The 15761-nt window shown below is 37.9% G+C and overlaps 1 protein-coding gene across 1 annotated transcript in view; it reads right to left on the reverse strand.

Moving 5' to 3' along the window:
* The window catches only part of MAK (male germ cell associated kinase), a 91824-nt gene that overhangs the window by 17151 nt on the left and 58912 nt on the right, over window positions 1-15761 (reverse strand). Inside the window, exons 9-11 of the mRNA XM_053664071.1 lie at window positions 12663-12974; window positions 7957-8129; window positions 4436-4584 (exon numbers count right to left, since the gene is read on the reverse strand). Of these exons, the coding sequence (XP_053520046.1) occupies window positions 4436-4584; window positions 7957-8129; window positions 12663-12974 (634 nt within the window). The remainder of the gene's footprint in view (window positions 1-4435; window positions 4585-7956; window positions 8130-12662; window positions 12975-15761) is intronic.

The following is a 15761-nucleotide window of genomic DNA, read 5'->3' on the forward strand; positions in this document are numbered from 1 at the left end:
CCTAGAGCCACCAACCCCAGATTGTCCTCAAGCATCTCTAGTCCACTCAACCCTCCCTCTGGTGGAGCCCAGAGTAGTGGCAGCAAATGAAATTTTGGCACTGGCCCTTTAAGAGGTTCTCTGTGTTTTTAGCTATCTCTTTCTGGTAGACAGAAACCCCACTGCTTTTCACTGCTGGATTTTATCTGGGTTCCTTTCTGACTCTGGTGCTCTAGGCTGGGGAGCCCAACTTGGGGTTTAGACCTCACACTTGTCAGGGGAACCCCTGGCTGCTGAAATATTCCTCCGGGACTTCAATTGTTCCCCATGAAAGCCAGCCAGCCCTCATGCCTCTTCTGCACTATCCTCCAATCTAATTGTGATGAAGTGGGTTCTTCTGTCTGTCTTTGGTTATAGGGCTTCTCTCCAGCTAGTATTCAGTTAGTTATTAGGATGATTTCTCTACAATTTAGTTGTAATGCTACATTGGTCCTGGGAGGAGATTAGTGTTGCTTCAACTTACTCCTCTGCCATTTTAGGTCTCTGGTTACTGATTTCTTATTTCTCATCAGTTTCCAACATATTCCAATCTACATCTCCTTCCCCATTTGAGATTGAGACTGAAACTGCTCATCAAGATCACCAGGCTCCTCTCCACTGTCAAATCTAATCAGACATTTCTATCCTCCTTATCCAACTTCTCAGGAGAAAGCAACTCTCTCAGGTACATGCACCCTCTTGGCCTCTGGAAACCACCATGGCAGGGTTTGCCCCTAATCTGTTTGGCTGCTTCCTTTCCCCTTTCTCTGCTCCTCCCCCTCTATTGCTACCACTGTTCCAGCTCACAAGGTCTTTTTCATCGCCAATCCTATTCATTGCATGGCTTTAAATACTGTCTGGGAGTCACCGGGGACTCCCAATCTGTTATTTTGGAACTAGGTCCCTTTTCAGGGTTCCTGGCTCTTTCTCTCCAACTGCTTGCTTGTCCTCTCCAAACTGGAGTTTTATAAGCAACTTCAGTGTATCAGCCCTCAGATAAGAATGACTGCCTCTTCCCCACCCAATCCTATTCCTCCCAAGTCTTTCCCATCTCGGAACACAGCACCACCATCCACTCAAGATTCAATGACCCAAACTCACTTTTCCCTTGTTTTCCGCCAACACCCATCAGCAAGTCCATTTCCATATTATGTCTTGAGCCCACCTCTCTCTAAATCCTCCTCATATTTTCCCCAGAGAACTGCAGTAGCTTCCCAAATGGCCTTGCAAGCTTCTAGTCTTGTTCATATAATCCATTCCTTATACAAAGAGTCTCTTTAATATTCAAATCGCATCTCACTCACCTGCTGAAGTCCTCTCAAAGGCCTCCACCTGACTCCAAATAAAACCCAAGTTCCTTTCCCTGCCTTCCAAGTGCTATATCATCTGAATTCTGCCAGATTTCCCCATCTCCCCTCATACCACTCTAGCCTAAGCCCATAAAGTACAAATGTGAAGTCTTTTGTTTTATTTCTCAAATAAGCAAGTGCCTTTCCCCCCTCTGCCTGACACGTCTTTTCGCGGCTCTTCACATGACTTTTCCTTCTCATCTTTCTGGTATCAGCTCAAATGTTTAGATAATCAAGGACCCTGGCCCCCAACTCCCTTTGACTGAGCAGTCATCTCTAGTTCATCTCCCTGTTTCACAGTGGTATTTACCACTATCTGCTAATTTTCTTTTTCTTTCTCCATTAGAATGTAAGCTTCTAGAGAGCAAGGACCATATCTCTCTTGTTCAATGTATTTATATGCTACATAAATACAGGGTGGGGCAAAAGTAGGTTTATGTTGTAAGTATATAAAATACAGAGTTCATTCTTATATTATTATTTATTATTGTATTATTTTCCATACTAACTATAAGTCTATTTTTGCCTCACCCTGCATATCAATGCCTAGAACAATAAATATAAATACCTGGCACATATTAGGTACTTATTATTTTATCACTGAGTGAACTGAATAAAACAAGTGAGTAAAAATACAATAAAAAGTAAACTATTAAAAATAAAATAAATAAAAACAAATGAATCAATCAACAGAATTAAGAAACAAATGCGCATGCTCCCTAGAAACCCTAGAATGTTTTCCCCCCTCTGCATGAAAAGTGCTGCTCATCTGTGCCAGCTCACTCCCCTCCTCTAGAAGGATTTAAAACAAAACAAGTGTTTATCCCACTTAGATCTTCAAATACCCATTACCCTTTAAGCTCTGACCTTGATAACTTCATGCCAGTCTCTTCAACTTCTCTCAGGAAGTATCTTCCTCCTTACTAATCAGCAGAGAAGTATACCCTAAATGCCTATGATTAGTTCTCCATAGGTTTATTTCCACTTATTTAACGTGTGCCTAACTATATGTTGGTAACAGTGAAAAGATAACATATTGTAACAATATGTTAAATAACAGTAACATATTGTAATAGTGGGAAATTGGAACCGGCCCCACCATTCTTTAGACATTATTTCTGTAAGTGCTGACTCTGACTAATATGTAGCTTGTAAATAAACAGCATGTCTGTATAAGAATCCTAGGAACTAACTGCCCAGAAAGATAGACTTTGACCTTCAGGCATCCCAACTCTGGGAGATTTGCTGACCTTCAACCGTGGAGCCAGGATGATGTGCAGCCAGGGTGACTAAAGCAGGACGACACACACTGGCAATAAGGCATCGCTTGCCTTATTGGAATGGACTGTGCTAGTGTGCAGGTGGAGAACTTCTCAACCCCTCCCTTTGATCTCTTTGTTCTGCTCTCTCTCTCCCTCCTTATTAAAATCTGTGCCTCCACTGAGATGTGGAGATGGGTCTTTTAGACACGAGTCCCACATTTTCCAGGTGGCTGGCACCTGAAAATAAACCCCTTTCCTTTATATCAGTACCTGCCTCTTGAATATTGATTTTCATAGCAGCAGGCAGCTGGACCTGCTTTTGGTTACATATCCACGTGTCTTCTCTTTTCTATCCCATTCATTTCTAAACCCTTCACTTAGTTTCATTCTTTTCTCTCCTCAGTTATTGACAACAGGAGTGAATTCCTATTGGATTTCTAGTACTGAAACTTATACGGTTGCCTGAAAGGTAACCATATAACCAGAAAAATATGTTATGCATCAATCTCTTGCTACCAGTCCAGTCTCAATCTTTTCTCTCATCTTCCTTACCCCTGCTTCCCAAACACGCTTCTGGGAAGTGAAAATTGTAGCTTACTTCTAGAGGCTTAAATGTGAAAAGCAAATCTTCCTCATATGAACCAAATGGCCTGCTAACTATGTTCAGAAACATGTAAATGACCACGTCCACAACAGCACAGAGGAAAATGATCATTTCCTCCTCTTGCTGCAGTAAAGATGTATCTGTATAGATACACAGTGGTTTAAAATTTGATTCTTTTTAAACTAACTTGAGTTTTAAACTTTTTAAAGTGAATTTTGAGGAGAAAATTCTACTTTCAGGTAAAATGTAAATTCACCATCTGTCTAGATCTTTTCCTAAGCTCCAGATTAATATATCCAATTGTCTATTAGATACATCAACTCAGTTGTTCTATAGGCATCCGAAGACCATGTGTGAATGATCCATGGATAGGAACAACTGTGTGGGGATTGTTGGTGGGAGCAGAGGGTGGGCTGGGTGGAGGAGGGCAAAGGCAGAAAATTGGGACAACCATAATAGAGTAACAACAAAAAAAATAGGCATCCCAACCTCAACTCCTTCTCTACTTCCACAATCCTGTCCTCTCCTAATCCTCCCTTTCTCAGTTAAAGTCATCACTGTCCACCCAGTTGCCAAGTCAAAAATCTAGAAGCCAACACTAATTCCTTCCATTCTTTATCATTGCCTATGCTAATCCATCAGCAAGGCCTGTCAGTTTCACTACTGAAAGACATCTAGATTTTACCCATTTCCCTATCTGCTTTTACCATTTTGGAATAAGCAATTTTCCTCTCTACCAAGACGTATTCAATGGCTTTTTGGCCAGCCTCCTTGCCTGTGTTGTGACCTTAGCATGTTCTACTGAGAAATTCAAATGATCTTTTGAAAACATGTATTGCATCATTTAGGGAACAGTATAAAATTCTACATCTTATAAAAAGTTGTAATGGGGGTGCAAAATTGTTTTAATGAAATTTAGCATTTACTAAAGGCACAGCTTTGTTTGGCAGAAGGGAGCTATTATTTTGAGTCATATTCTTTATCTTGATTTTTGGCTGCTAGGCATTTCTTGAGCGGACTTCACAAAAGCAGAAGGCCCAGAAAAAGTACTTGGTAACAAGCACTGACAAGGCTGAGCCAGCAAAGAGCACTGTTATTATACTTTTTATTCCAAGGGTGCCCTTTCCACAAAGGTTCAGGACACTTGAGTCTGACTCATCTATATAGTTGGTAAGAGTAAACATTTTATTTTGTCTACTTACCTGGAAGGTATCTTGATTGTTTTAAGTAGTATTGTTTAGCTGTTGAAGCTGTTGACAATTCAGAATCAGATTTTAGGGAAATAGCAGTAGGTAAGCTCTTGTTTTCTCCTGGTAAGTGGTTGGAGCCTGATGGTACTGACTCTGGAAGGCTTGAAAGTCAACATAAGGTAGCATATTACAGCATGCGAAATGAGAAGATGACACTACTATGTTCTTACCTACTCTCTGCACAACTTTTCAAGATAGTCAAGGTGACCTCACTCCAATGGTTTCCATCAGAGTTCTTTTGTTAATAGGAATACTAATTGATGACCTTTCCCCCCTCAATAAATACTAGCCAGGGCATAGAATCATATCTAATGCTAGACATTACATGACAGAAAACTTCCTAACTGAGCAGCAAACTGTGTAAATGTTTTTATCTTCCCTACAACTGCTGCAGTTGTGGATTTATAATGTAAGAAGACTTGGGCACACGGAAAGGGAAGCCAATCACAGCCAATGTCACTGGTATATGTATGTATAATCAGTAAGGTTGTTTGGGACTCCTCTGGAGACTGACATAGATTTGGCTGGCCCTTTGAACTGCTGGCTACCCCAGTCCACTTTGGGATATCCTCAGATACAAGTAGGCCTACTTCATTAGAAGCAGTCCCATCCATTTCTGACTTCTTTCCCTTCCCCTCATCCCACTGTAGTTATACCAATTGCTGAAATTCTACTCATTTTCAAAACTGCCTACACTAGAAGGACTTTCCTCTCCTCCTCAAAGTGGTCTGCCCATCAACAGAGCTCTTAGAGCACCCTGCAGCTCGCTCATCAGTGGTACTTAATAAGTACTCTGTCTTAATAGATACTTGAAGGTCCTATTTCTGCTTCTACACATTTGATGGATGGAAGACAGACGATATCATGTTAGTACTGCTTCTTAATACCAACTAGGTACTTAGTAAATGTCTACCGAGTATGAATACAAGTATAAATATTAATTAGTATAAATATCTTAAAAGATGATAACCATTAAGTAAAGGTTTAACACTCCAGTATTTAGTACTCTGTATTCTTTATGGGGAAGATAGGCTGCCTGAGAAATTGAGTAGAGAATAGCAGAGACCATTCAGCTCACCAAGTATTTGAGTGCCTGTTGCCTAAGAGACAGTGTAGAAAAGACCGAGATCTGGACTTGAATTAAGCCTCATCTGACCTTGGGCAGCCTATTCATTTAACTTGTTTGAGGCTTAGAATCCTATTCTGCAGATATTTTTACTTAAATATGAAAAATTTGAATAAATTTAGATAGGTACTTAATAAGTAGTAGTATATTAATGATTATTATATGCTTAAAGTGTATAAGGCCATTAAAAAATACCAAAAAGACTAAAATGGAAGAAATACCTACATTAAAATTTAATTGTTTTATAGTTCCTCTTTTTCTAAAGAATTTCAAAGGAAAAGTTGATGCTGAAAAACTTTACCAACTGTCCCCTTGCCAGAATCAAGTATATAGACCACAAACCTGATCTTAATTTTAGGTTTTGATTCAAACATCTTTTACCCTAAAAATACAGGGGTAGGTAGAAGTTGTGAGTACACAAAACTTATTTTTGTATTATTATTTATTAATTATTGTATTATTTTTGTTATTAACATACTTTTGCCCATCCCTATATATGATAAAATTCAGCTGGAATTAGAATGACATGGGTTTAAAAAGAAAAATTTTCAAGTCATTTATAGTTCACACCAGTGGTCTTCAAACTCTTGTTCCCAGATGCAAATAATTATTTAAAATAAAAACCCAACTATGTAGCTCCCTGTACATGTTTAAGTTGAAGTCTATAATTTTTCATCATAAATTAAACAATTTTATTTCTTGTTACTTATTAACAGCAGATAAAAAGCAGTAAATATTCTATGAGATGAAATAGGAGAATTGAGCATAACTGGAATGTTTCATGGTATGACTTGATAAAATAAGTTTTTAACTACCTTGTTACATAAAATACTCTTGAATCTTCAAAAATTATGTATAACTTATATCCACAGGTTTTGATAAATCAGACAGTTTCACAAAACATTTCTAGTACCCTTAAAAAAATAAAGCATGATTAGGCTCTGGTCCCTAAAGTGGTTCTGAATCTCCACGCTTTCCAACACATAATAAAGTACCCTATTTCTAAGGCAGGATTTTCCCTTTAAGAGAAATAGCATAAGACAAGGAAAGACAGAAAGCCCTTTTAAATGAAGGTGGCAGTCTTCCAATTTCTCCCTTTGTTTAGCACCACACAGGTTGTTACACCCTTACGGCATGCAGGCTTTGAAATGGCTCTCTGAGAGGTGAGCCATTGAGCCATTGAGAGGTGTGGCTCTCTGCAAAGTGGAAGGTGGATTAGCAAGCTTATTCTCCAGATTATATATTTTAGGGAAGACTACTGTGGAACTCAAGGATCTAGAAATTGATTGACTACCTTTTGCAACAACATGGATGGAAATGGAAAACATTATGCTGAGTGAAATAGGCCAGGCATTGAAGGACAAATACCGTATGATCTCACCTTTGACAGGAAGCTAAACAATAAAACAAACAAGCAAACAGAATAAAAACAAAGACACTGAAATAGAGAACAAGTGGGCAGCGACCAGAGGGGAGAGGGAAGGGAACTTAAGGGGGAAAAGGGGGAGGGATGTTGAGGAACAAGTATGAAGGACACAGAGATGAGGACCGGGGGCGGGGGGGGGGGGGGGGGAATGGGAGGGAGGGGGGAGACCGGGCGGGGGGGTGGGATGGGAGAAATAGATAAAAAAAAAAAAAAAGTACTTGAAAAGTAACTAAATTAAAAAAAAGATTAAAAAAAAAAGAAATTGATTGACTAGGAATTATCCAAGTGTATGTCCCCCTTGGGGAGTTTTCATGTACCTTCAGAGGTATGTATAAACTAAAGTGAAGATTTCTACACTATATAATACCAAACAGCTATTGGATAAATTTCCCTAACTCACGCCACATCTTTTCTCCTTATTCCTCTTTTGTTTCAAAGAGAAAAAAAAAGGAAAAATATTTTCCCAAAACATTCACCAGAATTTAACTGACCCTCACTTCAAAGTTGAATAACACATTCATGATGATTCGATTTATGAAAAGGAAAGGGATTGATGGAGATAGTAAAATTCAGAACAAGTTCAGGAAATGATCAAAAAAGTTTAGAATAGCAAGCAAACAAACACTTGAATGTGGACACCATCAGAGTGTGCTCTGCCTTCTGCCAATAGGCATTTGAATTTCAAATGGGAACAGTGGTGATCATAACTCAACAGGCATACTGAAGATCTAACAAGAACCCCTTCCTCCACAACCTGCGACACTCGGCCATTAATACTGAGAATCATTACCGTGAGGTGTCAGGAGTCTTACCTTTTTAAAGGTAAGTTAGTTTTAATATCTACATTCATTTGTACTTAATGAGTAAAATAAAGTTGATGCATGATAAAAATATACTTTCTGGAGGAATTTAAAATCTTACCGAAACGGAGAATCTTTTCTCCTCTTTTCTTTGAAAATGGTCATGCTTGACTTCTTGGAATGGGAGCTTCCAAAATCACAGTCCTGAAACTCTTCCCAACTATCTCCAGACTTGAACACAGTCTGACCCCAACGCCTCCTAGCGCTTTTATGCCCCAGCATGCCATTTGGCTTCTGTGGTGGAAAATCAGTCATCATCATCTTTAATCATTTGCTGAATGCCTTTTATATGCATAAGCTATTATATTTTATATTAAGAGTCCCCATTCTCAAGGAGTCTTCCATATAGTTAAGGAGATACATATACACACACATATAAATATATATGCATGCATGTATGTGTGTATATATATGAATATATATACACATATACAAACACACATAAAAGCATTAGCATAAATATGGGTACCACATGTTAGAAATACAACAGGAATTGATAGAAGGGAGCAATCTCTGTGAATCTAGTTTAGAAGGAGACTTGAATATTATGATCAAAACTGACTCCTCGGTGATGTGTAATTTGGAAAATTGCCATGTGTAGCTGTGTCTCTTTAGGCAAGTGACTTACTTAACTTCTCGAAGTCTTAGTTCCTCCTCCTTAAATGGAAACATATAGTATTTACCTAAATTGGTGTTTATGAATTGAACAGTAAAATACATTGAAAAGTCCTTACAATAGGACCTAGCACATAGGCATACTACAAGTCAGACATTATTATTGCTGTTGTTGTTATAGTTACTATTACTCTAGACTTTGAAGAGAAAATGTATAAAGTATAGCTTTTTAATAGGAGAGTGCCATAGTTTGTTCCAAGAAAAAAAAGGTAGACTAATTTTACAGAAGCAGATGGTTTGTGCTAAAGTAGCAGAAGTCAGGGTTGTGAAAAGACTGATGTTACATTATGAAGGGCCTAAGAAAATGCAGTCATCCTCTGGGCAATGGAGAACACTAGATGTTTTTGAGCTAAAAAAAGGGGGGGGATGCAATAAAGGCAACATGCTAGAAAGGCCAGGCTTCATATAGGAGGCCTTTAAAATTTTAGAGGCTGGCAGTGACAAGAGCAACAGATTCAGAGTGGCTGGAATGCTCAGGAAAAAATACATTTGTTTCGACAAAGAATAAAAAGTCTGGACTTTTGGTCTGAGCAGAGATCAAAGGAGAATGGAGCAGACAATGCTCGCTTCCCACCCAGAAGCCAATCTCCCCTTCTTCCTTACTAATACTTTGTTCAGTGCAGCAACGTGCCCTGTTAAAATATCCGAACCCCCAGCCTTCCTTGCAGCAATAGGTAGCCATGTGACAGGATCTAGCTAGTGAGCTGTAGATACAAGTCTGTTGGAAGGGGCTTACAGGAGGGATGTTTTTAGGAGGACGTTTTCACTCCTCCTCCTTCCAGACAGCAGGTGCAACCCCACAGGAGCAGCAATCATCTTATGTCTGTAGGAATAAAAGCTGCTTGCTAAGGGTAGCAGAACAAGACAACAAAAAGCATCTGGCTCTTTTTACAAGTGGTACCAGCCCTGGCTTGCCCACTACCCAACTTCTTTTTATGAAAGGAAAACAACCACTTATTGCATAAGTCAAAGTGGTCAGATTTCTGTCATAAGTCACTACATGTAATCTTAGCAGATACAAGAGAAAAGGTCAGGACACTTTAAAAGTTTGAGTCCAATCACTCAGAATGGTGGTTCTTTTAACAGAAATAAGGAATGAGGGCCCTGACTGGGTGGCTCCATTGGTTGGAGCATTGTCCTGTACACCAAAAAGTTGCTTGGTATGTATGTCCCCATACATACCCTAGGCACATACCCTAGGTTGCAAGTTTGATCCCTGGTCAGGGTACATGCAGGAGGCAACCAATTGATGTTTCTCTCTTACATTGATGTTTTTCTCTCTCTCTCCCTCCCTTCCCCTCTCTCAATAGATGGGCAAGGATAAAAAAAAGAACAAAGAACAAGTAAGAAGACTTCGCTTGGGGCAGACAATGAGTAATTTTACAAGTAATTTACATGGGGTGACTGGGGATACGTAAGCTGATAAATCTAAAAGGCAATTGAAATTTAGGGATTTTGGAAGCAAGACCAGCGAATACAGCTATGTTGGGAGCAAGAAGATGCTTAAAAAATGAATATGCCGTTGCTTGAAGCTGATGATATCACAGTGAGAGATGATGACAAAAAGTGTTATTTGCCAAATTCTATTACACTATTTTCTTTGTCAGGGAGCATGAGCTCCAGACTAAAGAGAATAAAATGATTTAATGCCCCAGATGAGTAGAGTTAATCACAAGTTATACTTAGCTGCATTCAAGACTCTTATTTCAGTTGAATTATATTTTAGGGAGCTGCTGCTGTATGCTACTGAACAATGTAGCACCAAATAGTCTTGTATGTCTGAGAAAATTGGAAAGGGGCAAATACAATTTTTATAAAGTAGAAGGTGAATTTTCACAAAGTCCATAAATATAAGTTTGGTGCAGGATGAGGAAAAAGAGTCTAAAATTAGTAATTAAAGGGCAATTTTTCGAGCACTGAGTAAAATAAGTGGTAGATCATATAGGCCACCATTTCCCATGAAAGACAAACAATGAAGACATGTAATCTATGTGGACTTCAACAAAGTAGGTGAAAGGGCCTTTTCATGCTATAATGAAGTAATAAAAGAAGAACAGAGGTGGATCAGTACTGTTATAGACTGAATGTTTATTGCCCCCCGCATCCATTTATACTCCATTGTAATGATATTGGGAGATGGAGGTAACTGGGGATTCTATGAGGTCATGAGGGGGAGGCCCTCGTGATGGGAATTAGTGCCTTTGTAAGAAGAGACTTCAGAAAGCTTACTTTCTCTCTCTGCCATGTAAGGGCAAAGCAAGGTCTTGTCTACAAACCAGGAAGAGGGCCCTCACCAGTAATCAAATTGGTTAGCACCTTGATATTGGACTTCCCAGCCTCCAGGACTGTGAGCAAATAAATTTCTGTTGTTTAAGTCACCAGTCTACGGTATTTTGTTATGGCCAAGAGTACTGGTTAATGATCAGTGTCAATCTACAAGAAGGTTCGCGTGGCCTGCCCAGGCGCTCACTGTTCATCATGAAGGTACAGGAGAAAACAAAAACAAATGAACTACTGAACAAATCCATAGCTGGTGAAAATCTTGGCAGAATGGTTAAACTAAGGGTTTAAAAATACTTGTGAGAAATTTAAGAGGTAAAAATAAGTTCCTGCAATTTTTGAATCCTAGAGATCAAATACACAAAGAAAGGTAAGAATATGTGATTTAACAGAAGCACTTTACAAAAAAAAAAAAAAACAGAGTTAGGAATTTCAGTTGACAAAATACTCGATCCCAACTCTGGAACTTATCTGTTATCTAAAAATTTAGGGCTAGGTTATTGGGTACTTGAACTTAGCAAAAGCATACTGGGGCACCTGGCAGAGTGCATGGCACTCAGTGGCTACTCAAATATCAACTTCTTTTCCTTCCCTCTCAGTATGAGTCTACATTTGATGTGCCTTTCAAGAAAAACAAAAATAAAAACAAAAACAAATGTAATTCTCAGTGGTACTAGTGGATATGTAGTTCTGGAATGCTGGAGGTGATTCATCCAGTTTTTCACTCCCTGCCTGTTCTCTGCTCCTAGCTCTGGCAGCCTCTTTCTAAGTGTGGAGCAGGATAAAGAGGGGACTCAAAGGCAGCTTCATGCACAGGAACCAAGGGTTACTGTCACTGGTGAACGATGTCATATGTGGAGCACATGCAGAACTAGGGACGTTTCTCCCAGAGAAAGGGGCAGATGATATAAGGGCTATTTTCAAATATCTGAAAGGCTGCCTTTCTAGAAGAGTGATTAACTTTTGTTAAAAGACAAAGAAAACCAGATTTTAGCTCAGTTTAAGGAAGAACTTTCTAATAGAATATGTGGATTCCTCAAGAACCTGGAGGTCATTCAAAGATAGTGTGGGCAACTGCTCATTCATTCATTTGTTGAGAATTTACTATGTGCCCGGCCCCATTCTGAGTTTGGGTCTGTAAATAAAACACACAAACATTCCTGACCTCATGGAGCTTACATTCTAGTAGGAAGAGCCAGATAATAAACAATACACATAAGAAACAAGGAATCAGTAATATGTTAGACTGTGATTACTGATGTTGGGGGCAGGACTAGATAAGGAATTAGACACAGGGTTCTTTAAGATCTCTTTCAGTTCTAAAATGCCAAGAATGCAAATGCTTTTGGGAGCATGGTATACCTCTTGAGGAGACAATTAAAATATATGGCACCTGACAAGCTCCCTGAACAAAAAAAATGGAGAGAGGAAGTTTTATACTATGCTTGATACATAAGAAAAAAACCATTCTGTTCACATTAATATTTAAAAACGGTATAAAACTACTGTTAAAATCCTTACCAGCTCTCTTTTGTCCCAGATTCTTTTCAATTCTTTGAGTTCTCTTGAACCTAAATAACTGTTAAAGAAAGTCCACAGCATGTAACCTTTACACATTCACTCTGAGTTTTCTTTTTAGAATTTATCCCATGCCAATATCCTGACAGAGGAAGCAGAGGCTTTGACACAATAATCTTTTATATCTTCCCTGACATTTTTAGGAATGCCTAGAAACCAAATCCTACTTGAGCTAGTCAAACTATTACATCTATAGTCAAACTATTACATCTAAAAGCACTGTGGGTGACTTACAGTTGACATGTTTTTGATGATACTTGGAAATAGTGTCTGAGGCTGTTTCTGTTGGCTTTGCTGCTTTGGTGCTTTCTGGACACTCATGTTCTGTGGAGGCTGGATGAACTGCAGTGGCTGGTGGCCTAATTTTGGCTCGGGCTGTCCGGCAGTCTGATCATTTACATCTGGCAGAGGCTTAGGTTCTAGATCAATTAAAGATGGCTTCAATTCTAGCGGTTGTACCTGCTTACTTACAGATTGTTTTGTTTCCAGATGATGTGAGGAAGGGCCTAATACTTGACCAACTTGAAAATATGGGTGTTTCAATGCCTATAAAAAGCATGGAAATAACAAATGTAAAATGGTTCCATCTAAACTTATTGCATATAAACTACTGCCTGACACTGGGCTAGGTGTATATCAGTAGCCTAGGTAAGTTTCAAAGATTTAGAGAGTATCCACTTTCCCCCCATGAAGTAACTTTAAAAAGATAACCAGGAAAAAAATGATTTGAGAAAGAACTTGTACTTCAAATAAAGTACAAGTTATTAGGAAGAATGTAAAATTCACTTGTAATTTTAACATCCAGGCAAAGAAATTATTCTATTTATTTTAAGATTTTGTATGAAGACAAAATTTAGCTTATAAACTTTGGCTAAATTTGATGTGATTAATTTAAACTAGAATGCTAGACATTGATAATGGTTTAGAGTCCATCCAAAGGCATTAAGAAATGAGTTTAAAAACCTTTTATGTAGTTTATTTAAAAATGGTTAACTCTATGTGTTAATAAAATTCAGGGGTACTCTTAGGCTAAATATAACACCATATCTACTAGCAAAAAAATTCTAAGAAAGAAAATTGTAAATGTATACATGATAAAGCATATTCATCAATACACCAGCAAAGAGAAGATATTCATAGGAAGAAAATATAAAAATACTAATAAAAATGATCATTGTTTGGCTTTCAAGGTCAGTCTTTATTCAGTTGCTACTACTGCATGAAGTTGGAGCCCTGATGACTGTCTGGGTGACAGTCTAGAGCAGTGGTTCTCAACAGGGGTGATTTTGTCTCTCAGGCGACATTTGGCAATGTCTGGAGATATTTTTTGTCATGATTTGGGGGGCAGGAAATGAAACTAGCATCTAGGTATGCTGCAAAGGATGCTTCTGAATATCCTGCAGTGAACACAACAGTCCCCACAACGAAGCATTATCTGGTCAGAACTGTCAATGCTAAGGCTGATGAAACTTGGTCTAGAGAAATGTATGAAGCTTTCTGTGCAGCTGGGCTGTGGCCACTGATCCTCTCCTCAGGATCATGTACCTGGATGAAGGAGGGAAGTTCCCAGTTCTGCTGAGTTTGTGTTTGGGAAGAGGGAAGGGGAGCTCTTTAAGAGAGCCAAGGTTTGTTTTTCTGCACCTTTACCCTATATGAGCAGAGCCATGACCCCCAACTAACTTCTCAGGTGTGTAAGGGAAGGAGGCAGCTCAGTATATTTATATATGCTCTGAACCCTATAATTTAACCTTTTCTTAACTAGGTCTCCTGACTTATACTACGAAGCAAGGCTACAAAATAGTGAAGAAGGTTATAGGTATGGAGGTACATTTTGACGGAGGTGAAAAGGTATTAAGATGTCACCCACCACAACTGATTGTGTGTTAATTACACTGACATTGTTAGGTGGAACTCAACAAATACACACAATTTAAACACATCATTGCCTGATGCACAGAAGGCACTCAAATTCTGAATTAAGTCACATTAATTAGTATGTCAATACTCCTACATTAATAGTGCACATTTTGGAGCTAGAACCTTTATGAACCTGTTTTGCAATTTCAAAGCTTCATCCCTAACAATTTTTTGCCTTTAATGTATCAGCTACCATCCTTTATGAGAATTTTTTAAAAAAGTAATTTATTTTTTCCTGTTTATTAAGGGAATATTTGTTCATTACATAGAATAATTAATGTTTGGAAATTTGTCAAGAAGAAATTAAAATAATCTCCAATGCCAACACCAAGAGAAAACTATGGGTCATGTTTAAATGTTTTTCTGAATATATCTTTCTAGTTATATAACGTTTTAAGATACAATCATATTACACATATAAATAGTTCACTTTTTACACTTAGCAATTGAGCCTAAGAATTCTCTAAAATAGTTATTCAAAAAACTTCAATTTAATGATGGCATAACAATCCATATTAGAGATGTATACACTTTAGATATTCTCCTGGCAATATTTAGGTTTATACTTCCAATGGAAAACTTCTTAATATAGCTTTGAACATCTTTGGGCATAAATTTTTACCCAACTTTCTGATTGTTTTTTAAGGTTCTTTATAGATGTTGCAAAACTGTTTTCCACTAATACTGAGAGAAGTAACCTTTGAACTACTTTTATATTTTGTTAATTTGATAGGTAAAAAAATAGTATTTCATTTGCATTTGCATTTCACAACCATGAACAAGGGTTGGACATTTAAAAAGTGTTTTTAGTAATTCTAATTTCTATTTCTGTGATCTTTTTCACATCACATGCCCATTTTTTTCAGGTAAATTTTAAAGATTTTTATTATATTTTTGTTACAAAAGTAATGAACATTAGAAAATACACTGTACTATTTGTTAAAAATAACTGTTGCTCTTTTAGGGATTTTTATGTAATAAAAATTTTAATTTTTATAATCGTATCTTCTGGGTTTCCCATTTGTGTTTTCTTCTATTCCTTTTATACCCATCTTGTTCATACCTTGAGATCAAATATTCACCTATACTTTTAGTTCTCAATAGTTTATTAACAACCCTGTTTAATAAATAGTTTATTAAACAACCATTATTTAAACCTTCAGTGATTTACTTGTAAGGTATGGTAAAAAGTAAAACCTAAACTTACTTTTCCCCTAAGAGTTAACTAACTGTCCCAATCGCATTCATTGAATAGTTCCCTTCCCTCCAATTTTTGGTGCCACGCTTACCTCATACTGACTTTCAGTCTTTGCAACTCTGAGCTATTTGTCAATTCTTACGCTAGTACCTTCACTGTTGTCATTATCACTTTACAGACTTCATATTTGACAAGGCAACCTATCCCCCTAGCACCAT

This window comes from Artibeus jamaicensis, unplaced genomic scaffold (assembly GCF_021234435.1).
Source record: "Artibeus jamaicensis isolate MK-2021 breed Jamaican fruit bat unplaced genomic scaffold, CSHL_Jam_final contig_335, whole genome shotgun sequence".
NCBI lineage: Eukaryota > Metazoa > Chordata > Mammalia > Chiroptera > Phyllostomidae > Artibeus > Artibeus jamaicensis.